General features: G+C 37.3%; 1 protein-coding gene across 1 annotated transcript in view; it reads left to right on the plus strand.

Moving 5' to 3' along the window:
• mxi1 (max interactor 1, dimerization protein) overlaps positions 1 to 12391 on the plus strand; it is a 64432-nt gene extending 52041 nt beyond the window's left edge. Inside the window, exons 4-6 of the mRNA XM_078223200.1 lie at positions 4294 to 4408; positions 4850 to 5021; positions 5705 to 12391. Coding sequence (XP_078079326.1) covers positions 4294 to 4408; positions 4850 to 5021; positions 5705 to 5868 — 451 coding nt within the window. The 3' untranslated portion in view covers positions 5869 to 12391. The remainder of the gene's footprint in view (positions 1 to 4293; positions 4409 to 4849; positions 5022 to 5704) is intronic.
• The last annotated feature ends 1209 nt before the right edge of the window (positions 12392 to 13600 follow it).

The raw sequence follows: 13600 nt of genomic DNA on the forward strand, positions 1-13600 counted from the left end.
GGTCAAGTTATTGCTCTGAGGAATGATTCAATAACTGGCTGTCACTTCTTTTGTTTAGCTGAAACGGATGTGATGTGTGCGCATGTTTTTCCTTGTAAGATCATAGAATCTCACAGTGCAGAAGAGGTCCTTCAGCCCATCGAGTCTGCACCGACACCTGACCTACCTAATCTCATTTACAAGCACTTGGCCCATAGCCTTGAATATTATCACATGCCAAATGCTCATCCAGGTACTTTTTAAAGAATGTGAGACAACCCGCCTTTATCATCCTCCCAGGCAGTGCATTCCAGATCATCACCATCCTGGGCAAAAACGATTTTCCTCGCATACCTCCCAAATCTCCTGCCCCTCACCTTGAACTTGTGTGCCCTTGTGCCTGACCATTCAACTAAGGGGAACAGCCATTTCCTATCCTGTCCATGCCCCCTCATAACCTTATACACCTTGATCAGGTCTCCCCTCAGTCGCCTCTGCTCCAACAAAAGCATGATGTGGAGATGCCGGCGTTGGACTGGGGTAAACACAGTAAGACGTTTAACAACACCAGGTTAAAGTCCAACAGGTTTATTTGGTAGCAAAAGCCACAAGCTTTCGGAGCTTTAAGCTCCTTCTTCAGGTGGTAACTTCACATTGTTCCACATTATATTCCATCTGCCATGTTCTTGCCCATTCACTCAGCCTGTCCAAATCCCCCTGAAGCCTCTTTGCATCATCCGCACAACTCACATTCCCACCTAGATTTAGATTATCAGTAAACTTGGAAATATTACATTTGGTCGCCACATCTAAATCATTGATAGATCGTGAATAGCTGGGGCCCAAACACTCATCCATGCAGTATCCCATTATTCACTGTGTGTCAAACTCAGAGATCTTTATTCCTACTCTATATTCTGTCCGTTAATCAATTCTCAATCTATGCCAGCATCAGCACTATTATTCATCAATTATATAAATGACATATGTGGAGGTAGAGTCTGCACGTTCTCCCCGTGTTTGCGTGATTTCCTCCGGGTGCTCCGGTTTCCTCCCACAGTCCAAAGATGTGCAGGTTAGGTGGATTGGCCATGCTAAATTCCCCCTCAGTGGACCCGAACAGGCACTGGACTGTGGCGACTAGGAGATTTTCACAGTAACTTCACTGCAGTGTTAAGGTAAGCCTACTTGTGTCTAATAAATAAACTTTACTTTTAGGATTAGTAAGTTTGCAGATGACACAAAGATTGGCCCGGCGGTTAACAGTGAGGTTGAGGTTCTTGGGCTACAGGAGATATGGATAGGATGGTCAAGTAGGCAGTTAAGTGGCAGATAGAATTTAACCTTGAAAAGTGCAAGGTGGTACACTTTGGAAGGAGTAATTTGACAAGGAAGTATTCAATGAATGGAATGACACTAGGAAGTTCTGAGGAACAAAGGGACCTTGGTGTGTTTGTCCATAGATCTCTGAGGCGTAAGGGCATGTTAGTGGGATGGTGAAAAAGGCATATGTGACACTTCCCCATATCAATCGAGATAAGAGTAAAAAAGCAAGGAAGTCATGTGGAGTTATACAGAACTTTGGTGAGACCACAGCTAGAGTAGTGTGTGCACATTATAGAATCTACAGTGCAGAAGGACGCCATTTGGCCCATCGAGCTTGCATCGACAACAATCCCACCCAGGTCCTATCCCCATAACCCCACATATTTACCCCTCCTAGTTCCCCTGACACTAAAGTGCAATTTAGCATGGCCAATCAACTTAACCCGCATATCTTTGGAGTGAGGGAAAAAAACTGGAGCACCCAGAAAAAAACCCACGCAGAAACAGGGAGAACATGCAAACTCCACACAGACAGTGACTCGAGGCCAGAATTGAACCCAGGTCCCTGGCACTGTGAGGCGTCGATGGTAGTCATGATGTGGAGATGCCGGCGTTGGACTGGGGTAAGCACAGTAAGAAGTCTCTCAACACCAGGTTAAAGTCCAACAGGTTTATTTGGTAGCAAATACCATAAGCTTTCGGAGCAATGCTCCTTCGTCAGATGGAGTGGTCTCTGTTCTCAAACAGGGCACAGACACAGAAATCAAATTACAGAATACTGATTAGAATGCAAATCTCTACAGCCAGCCAGGTCTTAAATGCACAGACAATGTGGGTGGAGGGAGCATTCAACACAGGTTAAAGAGATGTGTATTGTCTCCAGACAGTACAGCTTGTGAAATTTTTAATTTCTGGACTTGCACAATTTCACAAGCTGTACTGTCTGGAGACAATACACATCTCTTTAACCTGTGTTGAATGCTCCCTCCACCCACATTGTCTGTGCATTTAAGACCTGGCTGGCTGTAGAGATTTGCATTCTAATCAGTATTCTGTAATTTGATTTCTATGTCTGTGCCCTGTTTGAGAACAGAGACCACTCCATCTGACGAAGGAGCATTGCTCCGAAAGCTTATGGTATTTGCTACCAAATAAACCTGTTGGACTTTAACCTGGTGTTGTGAGACTTCTTACTGTGAGGCAACAGTGCTAACCACTGTGCCACCATGCCGCACATTGTAGGAAGGATGTGACTGCACTGGAAGGAGTGCAGAGGAAATTCACCAGAATGCTGCCTGGGATGGAACATTTAAGTTAAGAGAGGTTGGATAGGCTTGGTTGTTTGATTTCCACTCCATCTGACGAAGGAGCAGCGCTCCGAAAGCTAATGGTATTTGCTACCAAATAAACCTGTTGGACTTTAACCTGGTGGTGTTAAAACTCTTACTGTGTTTACCCCAGTCCAACGCCGGCATCTCCACATCATGTTTTTGTTGGAGCAGAGGCGACTGAGGGGTAGTTGTGATATTGGTAGGAGCTCTCCTTGGTTATGGGCAGGGGAAACAATTGGCTGGATTTACTATCCCACAACACCTGGAAACAAGTTTTCCTATTGAACTTCAAGCAAAAATAATGTTGCATTTCTTTTTGTTGCCACTACATTTAAGTAGTTTGCCAGCACTTATTGTTAAGACTCAAAGATAATAATGGCCTTTGTGAGTGAGATAGCAGAGGGCACCTGGCACCCTTGGAAATGTACTGAGGCTGTTGACCTGTTGCTGAAGAGATGAGAGGAGGGAAAAAATGTGGCAAAATTTTTATTTTTTTATCTCAATTGATGCAATGGAGTGAACTCCATCCTTCTCAAAAATCATTGACTGATTTGAACAAATCATACTGCGCCCTATCTAGGAATGTAGGTTTAACGTTTTGATACGAGGTTAACCAGTATTTCCTAAACTACAGAATAATGGATTACATCCATTATTTTTTTCACCTCTAAAGCACTGAGGGATGTTTTTTTCTACACTAAGGTTATTAACTAACCACAAATTTGTGCTGGGTATGATTTAAAAAGCTGTGATTTATTGGAGTGATGTAGCCAATGTTCTAAACTCAGTAATCTGAACCCTGATCTTACATTCTAGCTTTGAAGCCACCCATTTCCAACAGTAACTTTGTGTAGAATCTGTGTTTGTTCAGTTTTAGTCAGATTTTTTTTGATTGCAGTGGCTGACATTATGCCCATAACTGGCTCTATTTCCAGGATGTTTCTACAACCAATTAATAGTTTTCAAGAAAAACAGAAATTGCTGGAAATATTCAGCAGATCAGACAGCATCTCTGGAGGAAGAGTTTCAGAACTGGATAAAGATGTAATAGATTTTAAGGAAGAACAGAGAGGAAAAGGCTGGAGAGAAAATAACAGAAGAGTCTGTGATAGGTTGGAAAGCAGAAGTGATTAAATGACGAGGGATAACAGAGTTAAGGTAAAAGAGGCGTAGGAATGTGACAATAAAAGAAACCAGATCAGTCTCGAGCTAAAAATGCTAAAAGCGGAATCATCAGCAGCCTCAGTACAAAAAAAGGGAGCAGAGATTATTATGTTGAGTCTGAAGGCTATAAAGTCTGACATTGATGATAGTAATACTTTGTAACATCATTCCTGCACTTTTATCAAGAAATAATCTGAATTAATTTCTGGGAATTTCTGTATTTGAAATGTATAACAAAAATTAATTCTTCAAGTCATTTATTGTTGAATCATTAAATTAAATGAGGTATCTGATGTGCAATTTATACTCTACAGGGAAATTCCTACAGAAACTCAAAGCTAATGATCTATCAACAAAGAAGCACTGACATTTATTTTTGTGCTGATCTTTATTGAGTGGACAGTTGACATTAGATCCATGAATTGCTGTTTAATATTGGCTGATTGTTGGATTGAGTATGAAGCAAGATGATGCACTGTATTTTTGTTTATAGGCGAGCACACCTTCGTCTCTGTTTAGAGCGATTGAAGGAACTTATACCACTGGGATCAGAGTGTACCAGGCACACTACACTTGGTTTACTCAACAAAGCCAAAGCACATATTAAGGTAAAGCAAAATGCTCAGCTGCATTCTCCATGTCAGATGCCAATAAATTCTTGTCCATTTACCTACAATAATTTTACTTTGGAAGTTTAAAAAAATATTTTATAATGACGTTAGTAATTTTAACAATGCTACACCTCAATTATGGAATGTTTCTCCAGTGGGCCTATTAAGAAATTAATGAGAAAATTGTTAATTATGATCAAGTCCCAATTTCTAAAGTGTTTGATTAAAGTTCTATTGAAGCAAGTTGTTTGCAAGCAGCTATTTCATAATCACGGTATGGTATTCTGCTATATTTAATGCCCACATACAATATGCTAAGTTCATGACTTGCCTAAAGTCACTGTTGTCAATTCCTCTTGTGTTTAGCTAGGCAATTCAATTCTTAGATTAACTTACTTTATAGAAACAATTCATCATTTGTGTTTTACTCCATTGCAGAAACTTGAAGAGCTGGATAGGAAGTCATTGTACCAGATTGAGCATCTGGAAAGGGAGCATCGTTTTTTAAAAAGGAGACTGGAACAGCTACAGGGTCTGCCAGAGAATGAACGAATACGAACGGACAGCATAGGGTCCACTGTCTTCTCTGATCGTTCAGATTCAGAACGAGGTAGTATTTTCATAGTTTTTGTTGCCCACAATCACCTTCTATTTTCTCGTGATGCTATACACTGATGTATAGCAGCACATCCAGAACCCACAATAACCTTGTTTGCTCATGATCATAATCCATTGCGTGACAAGATCAATGTAAGCTGAAGCTCAATGAGGCTTTTTAGAAGGGCTCAGAAGGATATATTTCCAGCAACGTTAACAAACTGCTGTATTTTCTGTCATGTATTTGTATTATTTTGCCTATTGGCTTGTTTATGGATGAACATGCATTTTTTAATATAATTTAACTATGTCACCTGCAATATGGCATGTCAGGAAGAATACTGGCTTTGAGAAACTATTTTTTTTCTACTATGTATATACACAGCAGGAATTGGGGTCCATTTATAAGGGGTAGTTTTGTGAAGCAATCTGTTGTTGAGTATAACTGAATTATAACTGAGTATGAAGCCGCAGAGTTGGCACTACAGTGTTATAGGTTTGCCTTTGGCATGTTTCTGTCTAGCCAGACTCCATGCCATGAGAATAGCCTCTAAAATTATTCTAATGCAACATATAAGCTTGTAAACAACAAATCTATAAAATTATTTTGCTATAACTTAAATCTCAAAAACAACCAATCTATATGACACTATAACCTGATTTGGTGCTAATGATTTTGCCTTTGCTTGTTTCCAGAAGAGATTGAAGTGGATGTTGAGAGCACAGAGTTCTCCCATAGAGACATGGACGATATTAGCACTTCCAGCATCAGTGACCTTGATGACCACAGCAGCCTCCAAAGTGTTGGTAGCGATGAAGGCTACTCCAGCTGCAGCATAAAGCTGTCCTCATCAATATAGTCAGGACAACTCTAAAGCTACCTGCAGATATGTCTGAGGGATCACAATATGACAAGCTACTTCAGCTTTGGACTTTTGTGGAAAACATAATAGGTTAAGGACATGTGCCTGTACTACAATACTTATGCACAAGGCAATTGCATTATTTTGAGGAAAGAAATAAGACATGGTGCATAGCATTGTGGCTACAAAGCATGACCACTATTCAGATTGTTTCTTTGTGTACTTGCAGATAATCCATTAGTGTCAATTTAGTTGGAAAATACAAGCCTTTTTAAAATATTGCACTTTTAAGCTGAAGAGCATCTTGTTGTGTAGCCCCGAGTTCTGATGTGATTTGAACAATGTCAGAAAGTTTGACTTCCTGACAAATTGTTTCTAACCTGCACTTGAAGGTCTTCATTTCCTTTATAAAACCTGCAGAGATTTTCTCTTTGTGGAGACCTCACCAATCAGATTGTTTAAAAATCTGTTTACTGTATAAAAAAAAACTACCCCAAATAGAGATCAATGAAGAACATTTTACCAAATTGGTAATTTCTGGCTGATTTTATTTGGTGTGAAAGAAACGAAAGTGCATCTCAGTCCCTTTTGATGCTCCAAGTTTTATGAAGTAAAATCTTAGGGACTGTTTTCTTCTTTTGTTTTTTATTTTTATTTGTGCTAATGTTGTGCCTTCTAAGTGGTGTATTGTGTTGTCATAAAGTTAGCGTCTCTTATCTATTTGTCCCTGCATGTATTCAGAGCAGCTTAAAAATAGTTCAATCTTAATCTTTTTTCTTTGCCTCACTCCAACCTTGGTTCTACAATAGATTGGCCTGATTACTGTAAGCATAACCCTGACCTCTCTGTCCCCTTCAGAAGCAGCAACTTGAAACCCTCAAACCAATAAAGTTATTAAATTAGCTTTGCAGGAATAGAAACCCATAAGCTTTGTATCTGTTTTAGCTGTTGGCATATGTGCACATTGCAGCACACTGTTAATGGTATACATATAGAGAAAAGTGAAAGGTTCTATTGTTACTATGGTAAAATCATATGTTGGTGTCAGCTATAAAAGCACTAGAAATAGATTCCAGTCCACAGCCTGCATATTTAGGGATATATCTTGTTAGACTGAAATTTTAAAACCACTAAGTTTTGTCTTTTGTGTTTCAATTTAACTTTTGCCCATAGCTGAAGCTCTAGAATTAATCATTTTAAATCAAAAATATTCAAATTTTTGTTGTTTTTAAAAAAATTAGGCACTTTTTCATTTAAAAATCTTGCCTGTTATATTTTCTACAAGTTGTGACTTGATCTTTTTGTGATCACTACTTTAAGGCTCCTAGAGTTGAAGTGCATATTACACAGTGTTTCATCCATTAAAACGTTTTGCATAAAATCGTGGGAAGTACAGCCACGATTTGCCAATGTCTGCACTTGACGGGTGTGGGTTCTGTGCTAGAAGTCTGTGCTTTTGGAATCAATCAGGAAAACAATTATTTCTCAAAATAAGTACTTTTCAGTTGAACAAAAAAAGCACTTCCATGTAATCAAACAACCCTTCAATTTTATGCTATCATTACAAAGCTTTGCAGGTCAGGAACCAAGCATAGGGTCTTCCTGTTGGGTGTAGCTTCGATAATTGGAAGTGATGTTTAAACATTTGTTTTATATGGTTTCCAAATCCAAATTTAACTTAAAGCCATTAATTTTTCTTGTGCTCTGATGAATTTTAAAGTTTTGAAATTTGGATTTGGAATATCTGAAATAGATCTAATTTCAGGCTTGTATAAGTATTTACAAAAACAATGTTGCCGAAATACTACAAATTGCACTAAGGCACGGCATATTATGTACTGAATGTGGTTTCTGTAGAGTTCCAAACTAAAGCCATGAAAGGAAGCCAAAATAATTACACATTTGGAAAAACTGAACATTTTACAATATTTTCACGTAACTAAAAACATTTAAAACAGGCAAGAATTTAATTCTGGTGCTATTCAATGACAGTTATTTGGGACACAATGATAGCAAAATTTGAAATTGCTACTTGGTAGTGTATATTTACTATTCTTACCAACCCTATTTGGTTTAGTTAGTTATCAAGCTCATATGGCCAATATGCACATCTGGCAGCTTTGTGATATATTTTATAGCATGCAGTTATTTTTTGTTTCCTTCTCTGCCACTTTTCTGAGAAGTGAGCAGAACCTGAATGTAAAACGAAAGGCAGCTTTTTATTAGAACACTCAGCTACAGAATCCTGTGACTGACTGTGTTTGTGCTGATAGACCAACAGATTCCTTGTATATGTCCAAGGTTACACTTAATAATGTACAGCAACTTCCACAGGTCTACAACATGAGACATATCCTGTAGATTGAATCTGATTTCATTGACCAAAATCCTGTCAGTTGTAGGCTTCTTGCTCTCACTTGTCAAGGTCACTTAGAAGTAAACCTGGTTATCATCCGAGCTGTTAGCAGTTGAAGTTGTATAGTACCATAATCTTCTTAAAGTGTAAAGTAAATTAGCCAGGACTGGCAGATTCAGTTCATATTACTAGAGTTTTTGTTGGAGGTTTGACTTTAGTAATATGACTTAACAACTTTGAATGTTGAGCATTCAGTAATGCTGGAGCAGTTCTTTGAATTTTGTCAAAAGCCACTTTCAGTGCAGCAGTTACATGTTTTAATATGTATATTCTAATCTCTCAGTAGACCACTTAAACAGATCCAGTTACTGTGTATATTCATAAATAGCTGTTGCAACAAAATCATGGGTAACAGGAATTTTGTCTACAGAAGAATGGCAGGATTACAGGCAGTTTAGGATTTAGTCAGAAACTAACAGAATGGTAAAAAAAACTATCATAGTTATAGGTGAGAACACACCCAATGAATGGCACAATAGTACCAAAAAGGCCTTAAATTACATCATTACTGTGATATAGCAAAAAACTATTTCAGCACAGTATTTTGATGGTTAGTTTGATATAATGTGCAGGAACATGTGATGTCTTTCCCCTTACAGCAGTAACAGCCAGCAGTAGTTACTTGGCAACAATTAATATTTCCAAGTGCTTTTTTGTGGGTTCAATTATATGTTTATGATGGATTAAATTAATTAGTTAATTGAAGAAACAAAAGTGAAAGAGAAACTTCTAATTGGTTAATGGTACTAACCAAAGTTTAATAAGTAAGCAGAGCTTTGTATTACTATTGATCATAACCTCTTCCTCCCCTCCCCCCCCCCCCCCCCCAAACACACCAGTCTTACTGCATAGTGTGTGTATTTTAAAATACAAGAACTGTGCTGCTGGTTTTACAGCAGCCCTGTCCAACTGTTCTTGGCCTGTGCAATTATACACCGAATTGATTACTATATCTGGTTACATTCATCCAACATATGCATTCTTGCTTGTAGAGATTGGACAGTCTAATCCGAGTGTGGGTACAATATTTTTCATTTGTCATACCCTTCATGCCAGATAAGTTAAATGTTCAACCAAGTCATTTATGTGTACAGTGTACTTTTAGGACAGGTCAACATGATCTTATCATTCCTTTGTTTGTAATGACATCCTGTGGTAGAGGATGTGCTTTCCACTCCCAATGTTGCACACTGTATCTGTAAACTTTTATAAATTTATGCTAGCTGGAAACTTGCATTTTAATTTAGAATTCACATCGATGATTTTCCATGACAGTAACTTTTGTCTCCTACAAAATATCTTCCAGATTTGAAAGTGAAAATAAATGAAGTTTTCATTTTTGCAGCAGGGTTGAAACAAAGATGAAAAAGTTCCAGTAACTTGATTGGCTCCCTTCCTACACAACTGGAAGTAAGCCTGTATTCAGGATTGCTCTTAAATTAAACTTGGGAAGTAACCTGAACTGACAAAATTCCTGAGAACTGTACCATTCTTATCCAGGAGGCTGAGTCAATGCAGTAGATACCTATGCTTCATGTTAACAAAATAGCCATGCGTTCTCCCCTTTTCGTGCAAGCCCACAGTGAGGTACAGACCTTGACATGTTTGGCTGGATGGGGTTGCATTTAATAATCTAATGTTGTAGACAGGGTCACTAGTGCTCAGTGATTTCCTGCAACTTAATTAACTATCCCTTCCACTTTCAAATTCAGTAAGCTGTAAGTATAGGCAATTGCTCGCCTATGATCACCTGCTTAGCTTGTCATCTACCTTTTGTAAAGTCCAGAAGTTATGAAACATACTTTTTAAATGCAAGTTCTATTATTGAGAATAAAAAGAATTGTGCATTTTTCCCTTTCCCTAAGAGCACTAAAGATAGAAAAACTCTCCAAAATGACATCAAAGCCAATTAAAAATTGATAGAATACAGCATAGATAAATTCCTATAAAAACGTCAGAATTCATAGAATGTAAAACAGGACTGGTCCTCAAATCTATCGCCGTTGGTCTCCAGAATACAAACTGATCAAAGCAGTTTAATACTTATACATTTTACACCTTGATTTGCAAATTAAGTTTGCAGGATATGAAATACTGTGCAATTATTTAACCTTAAAACTGACTTTGCAGTTAGCAGCTCAAAGTTTTGTTTGAGAATCAATAACTATCTAGCTAAAATCCAACAATACAGTACATAGAATTTGAATTCCCAGTTATTGCACAGTAAACAGTTTAAATACCCATAAGTGAGATGCCCCATTCTACAATTTTAATATTGTTTCGCCTCAGTTTGGTTGGCCTTGCCATAGAAATTGGTCTCAAATTGCCATAGAATTCTATGGTCCTTGGTTATACATGATTCATGCCGTTACTTTTGACAAGTTCTCCCAAAATAGTATTAAATGAGTTTTCTTGCAGATCACTTGTATCTTAAATCAAAATAACTAGAGACCACCACTTAGTTCGATGCTTGTTGGAAAAATCATTGCCTGATGCTGTCCTAAATTCTCAAAGATGTCCAAGAGATTCTGTTCCCTCCTCTCTGGTTGGAATTTGAGGAATAATGCATAAATTTAGTATTTACAGTAATTTTCTCTGCACAGATCATTGAAAATTTAGGATAGAAGTTGTAGTGCACCTATTCCCCTATCCATAATACCTTTTTCCAAGTTGAAATTGACAGTTCCAATAATGAATAACCTGACATTTAAAATGTTGATAGTCACCACCACTGTAAGCTGTATTTCCTCCGCCTATTAAGTTTCCTGCCATTCATTACTATTTATATCTAACCTATCTATACCCAGTGTATATAAATCACATTTGCAAATGGTGCTGTCACCAGAATTTACACTACATAACACTGTTGGTCCAGGTACCTTGAACATGTTTTTCAAAGCATTTTCCTTCCTCCATTCCAAATCAAGCAATATCGCCATGTAGCACCTACAGAATTTGCTGCAAACTTGCAATATTGCCACTGGGTTCTACTGCCAGCTCCATCTTTTGGCTTGTTGGAGCATGCACAGTTGTCATTCATAAAGCTTCAGGGCTACCACACTCTAGAGATTGGTAGTTGTTCATAAGTGGCTTAACATACATCTATGCATAAGAGATTTTAAGACTGTTTGTAAACTCACTTAACTGTATTACTGGTCCTATTTCAGAAAGTCAGTGAAATTAAAAAATGTTTTAAAAAATCTTCATAAGACTAGGTGTGTACCTAAGGTCAATGGTCTTTCCCCTACCCTAACCTACATTACTGTGCCTATCCACGCTAACCTGCCAACTTACTATTAAGCAATTTCACTTACCAAATTTCACTTAGCTTTTTCAAATTATATTAGCTTAACAAAATATACTTTTGGCTTTTGTCTCAACAGTAGGGTAATTATAAGGCAAGTATTGTAGTTTATACACAGCACAGCTTAAAACAGCAGCAGCACGTGTATTCTAGTCTACTAAAAGCATCTGGGTAGACCTCCATCATTCTCTTCTTTCTCTCTCCCTAACCATCTCACTCCCAGCTAGCAACTGGGCACATTTGATTCTAAAAGCCAGCATTATTTGGCCAAAAGTAGAAGTACTGATCAAGTTCCACCCAAGGCTGTTGTAGAATGGAGGAAATTGTGCTCAAGTCTAGATTTTAACATATGAGAGCAGCTCTATTCTATAGATTGTAAAAAAAAATCACTTGAAACAAGCAGTGGCATAACTATAATATTCATTGATTGAAGTCAAAATGGCACTGTTGTCAGTGTGGGTGCTATTTATAATTTCATCATTAGTTTAATAGTTAATTATTGACAACCTGAATATAGCCCGAATCACATGCTGCAAAGTGTACAAAATGAGGCTTGTAGCAAGTCTCAAGTTGAATGCAGTACAAGAGAAAACAGGACAAATTGTCTGAGGTAGACTGTCTATTCCCAATGTGAATATCCAATGTCTCAGTGTAAAGACTGAATTAATGCTGGTTCAAAAAAAAATAGCGTGTTCCCCAAGCTACCCTGATTTTAAAAGTTGCTTTAACTGTGTTTGTAGATAAACTTCTATTATTTACCTCTTGTATAAAGCATAAAATAAAACTTCCATTTTGTGAAATACTGTTTTTGTGCTGCCTACATTGCTAAGGTTTATTAACTGGTACAGTGACAACATACAAGTAAGTCAATCTGAAAGGAAAATTATGTACCTTTGCAAGTACTAAAAAAAGTTAACACTTCCTCTCCAGATTCCAGCTCAAATCACTATCTTGTATTTCCAATCTTCAGAATTCTACGATATTGATACGGAGCCCCAGTTTTGGAGCTGACAGAACAGATTTTCTTACATGGAGTTCCTGTCAAGTATTTCTCCCAATTTAGAGTCGACTTCTGAGTGGAATAGAAAATTGTACAGCACACTAGTTCCTCTCCCAGTGCTAACCATACACCATCATTTCTGCAATAGCAAAAGCAACCAACAAGTTGAACAAAATGACATCCTAAATATAACGTTTACAATTATGCTAGTATAGCAATTCAATTCAGGTGCTTTCACTTCAAAGTTGCAGAATTTGTAAATGTAATCATTATTGATTTGATTGGCAAATTAAATCAAATCAACAGGATCTTATCCTGTATCGTTCGAGGTTTGAAATGCATTGTTATTTTTGGCAATGGAAAAGTGACCATCAATCATTAAATTATGTAATAGTTTTAAGTATTACTTGAACCAGTAAATGGGTTAATTAGAAAGTGACTAATCATGCTTCCCTTTTTAATCCTCAAGTCCAAATAAAATGTGATGGTTAAATTATTTTCCGGGACATAAGATAGACATCAAGTTAAAATTAGTCTCTTATCTTCCTCGACTTTTTCCTTATCTACAAAGGCTGGCATCATCCAACATGACTTCAATTATGAATCACGGCCCTTCGGTTTCCCAATTAATAAAATATTTTTTAAAAATTGACTTCCATTCTTTAGTTATAATTATTCTTTTAAAACAAATGTAACAAAATCCTCCCATTTTAGTGTCATTAATATTCAAGAGAAAGACAATTTCTTCCAGGCAGCTGCTGCTGCAGTCATCAGCATTGAAGTACTACTACTAGATACCAATTGTTCCTTGTCCAAATCTACTTTTCAATTTAGAGAAAACTTGGTATTGGACACTGCAAGAAAAAAAACTAAATCTTTCATAGCACAGTATGTTACTCAACATCTCACTTAATTCGTTACTTTGACATTTATTTTAAGCCAGCAAATACACAGGAGTGATTTTACTTTTTTATTTGTTAAAATTGCCCAATTATACATACAAAACAAA

This window comes from Mustelus asterias, chromosome 11 (assembly GCF_964213995.1).
Source record: "Mustelus asterias chromosome 11, sMusAst1.hap1.1, whole genome shotgun sequence".
Taxonomy (NCBI): domain Eukaryota; kingdom Metazoa; phylum Chordata; class Chondrichthyes; order Carcharhiniformes; family Triakidae; genus Mustelus; species Mustelus asterias.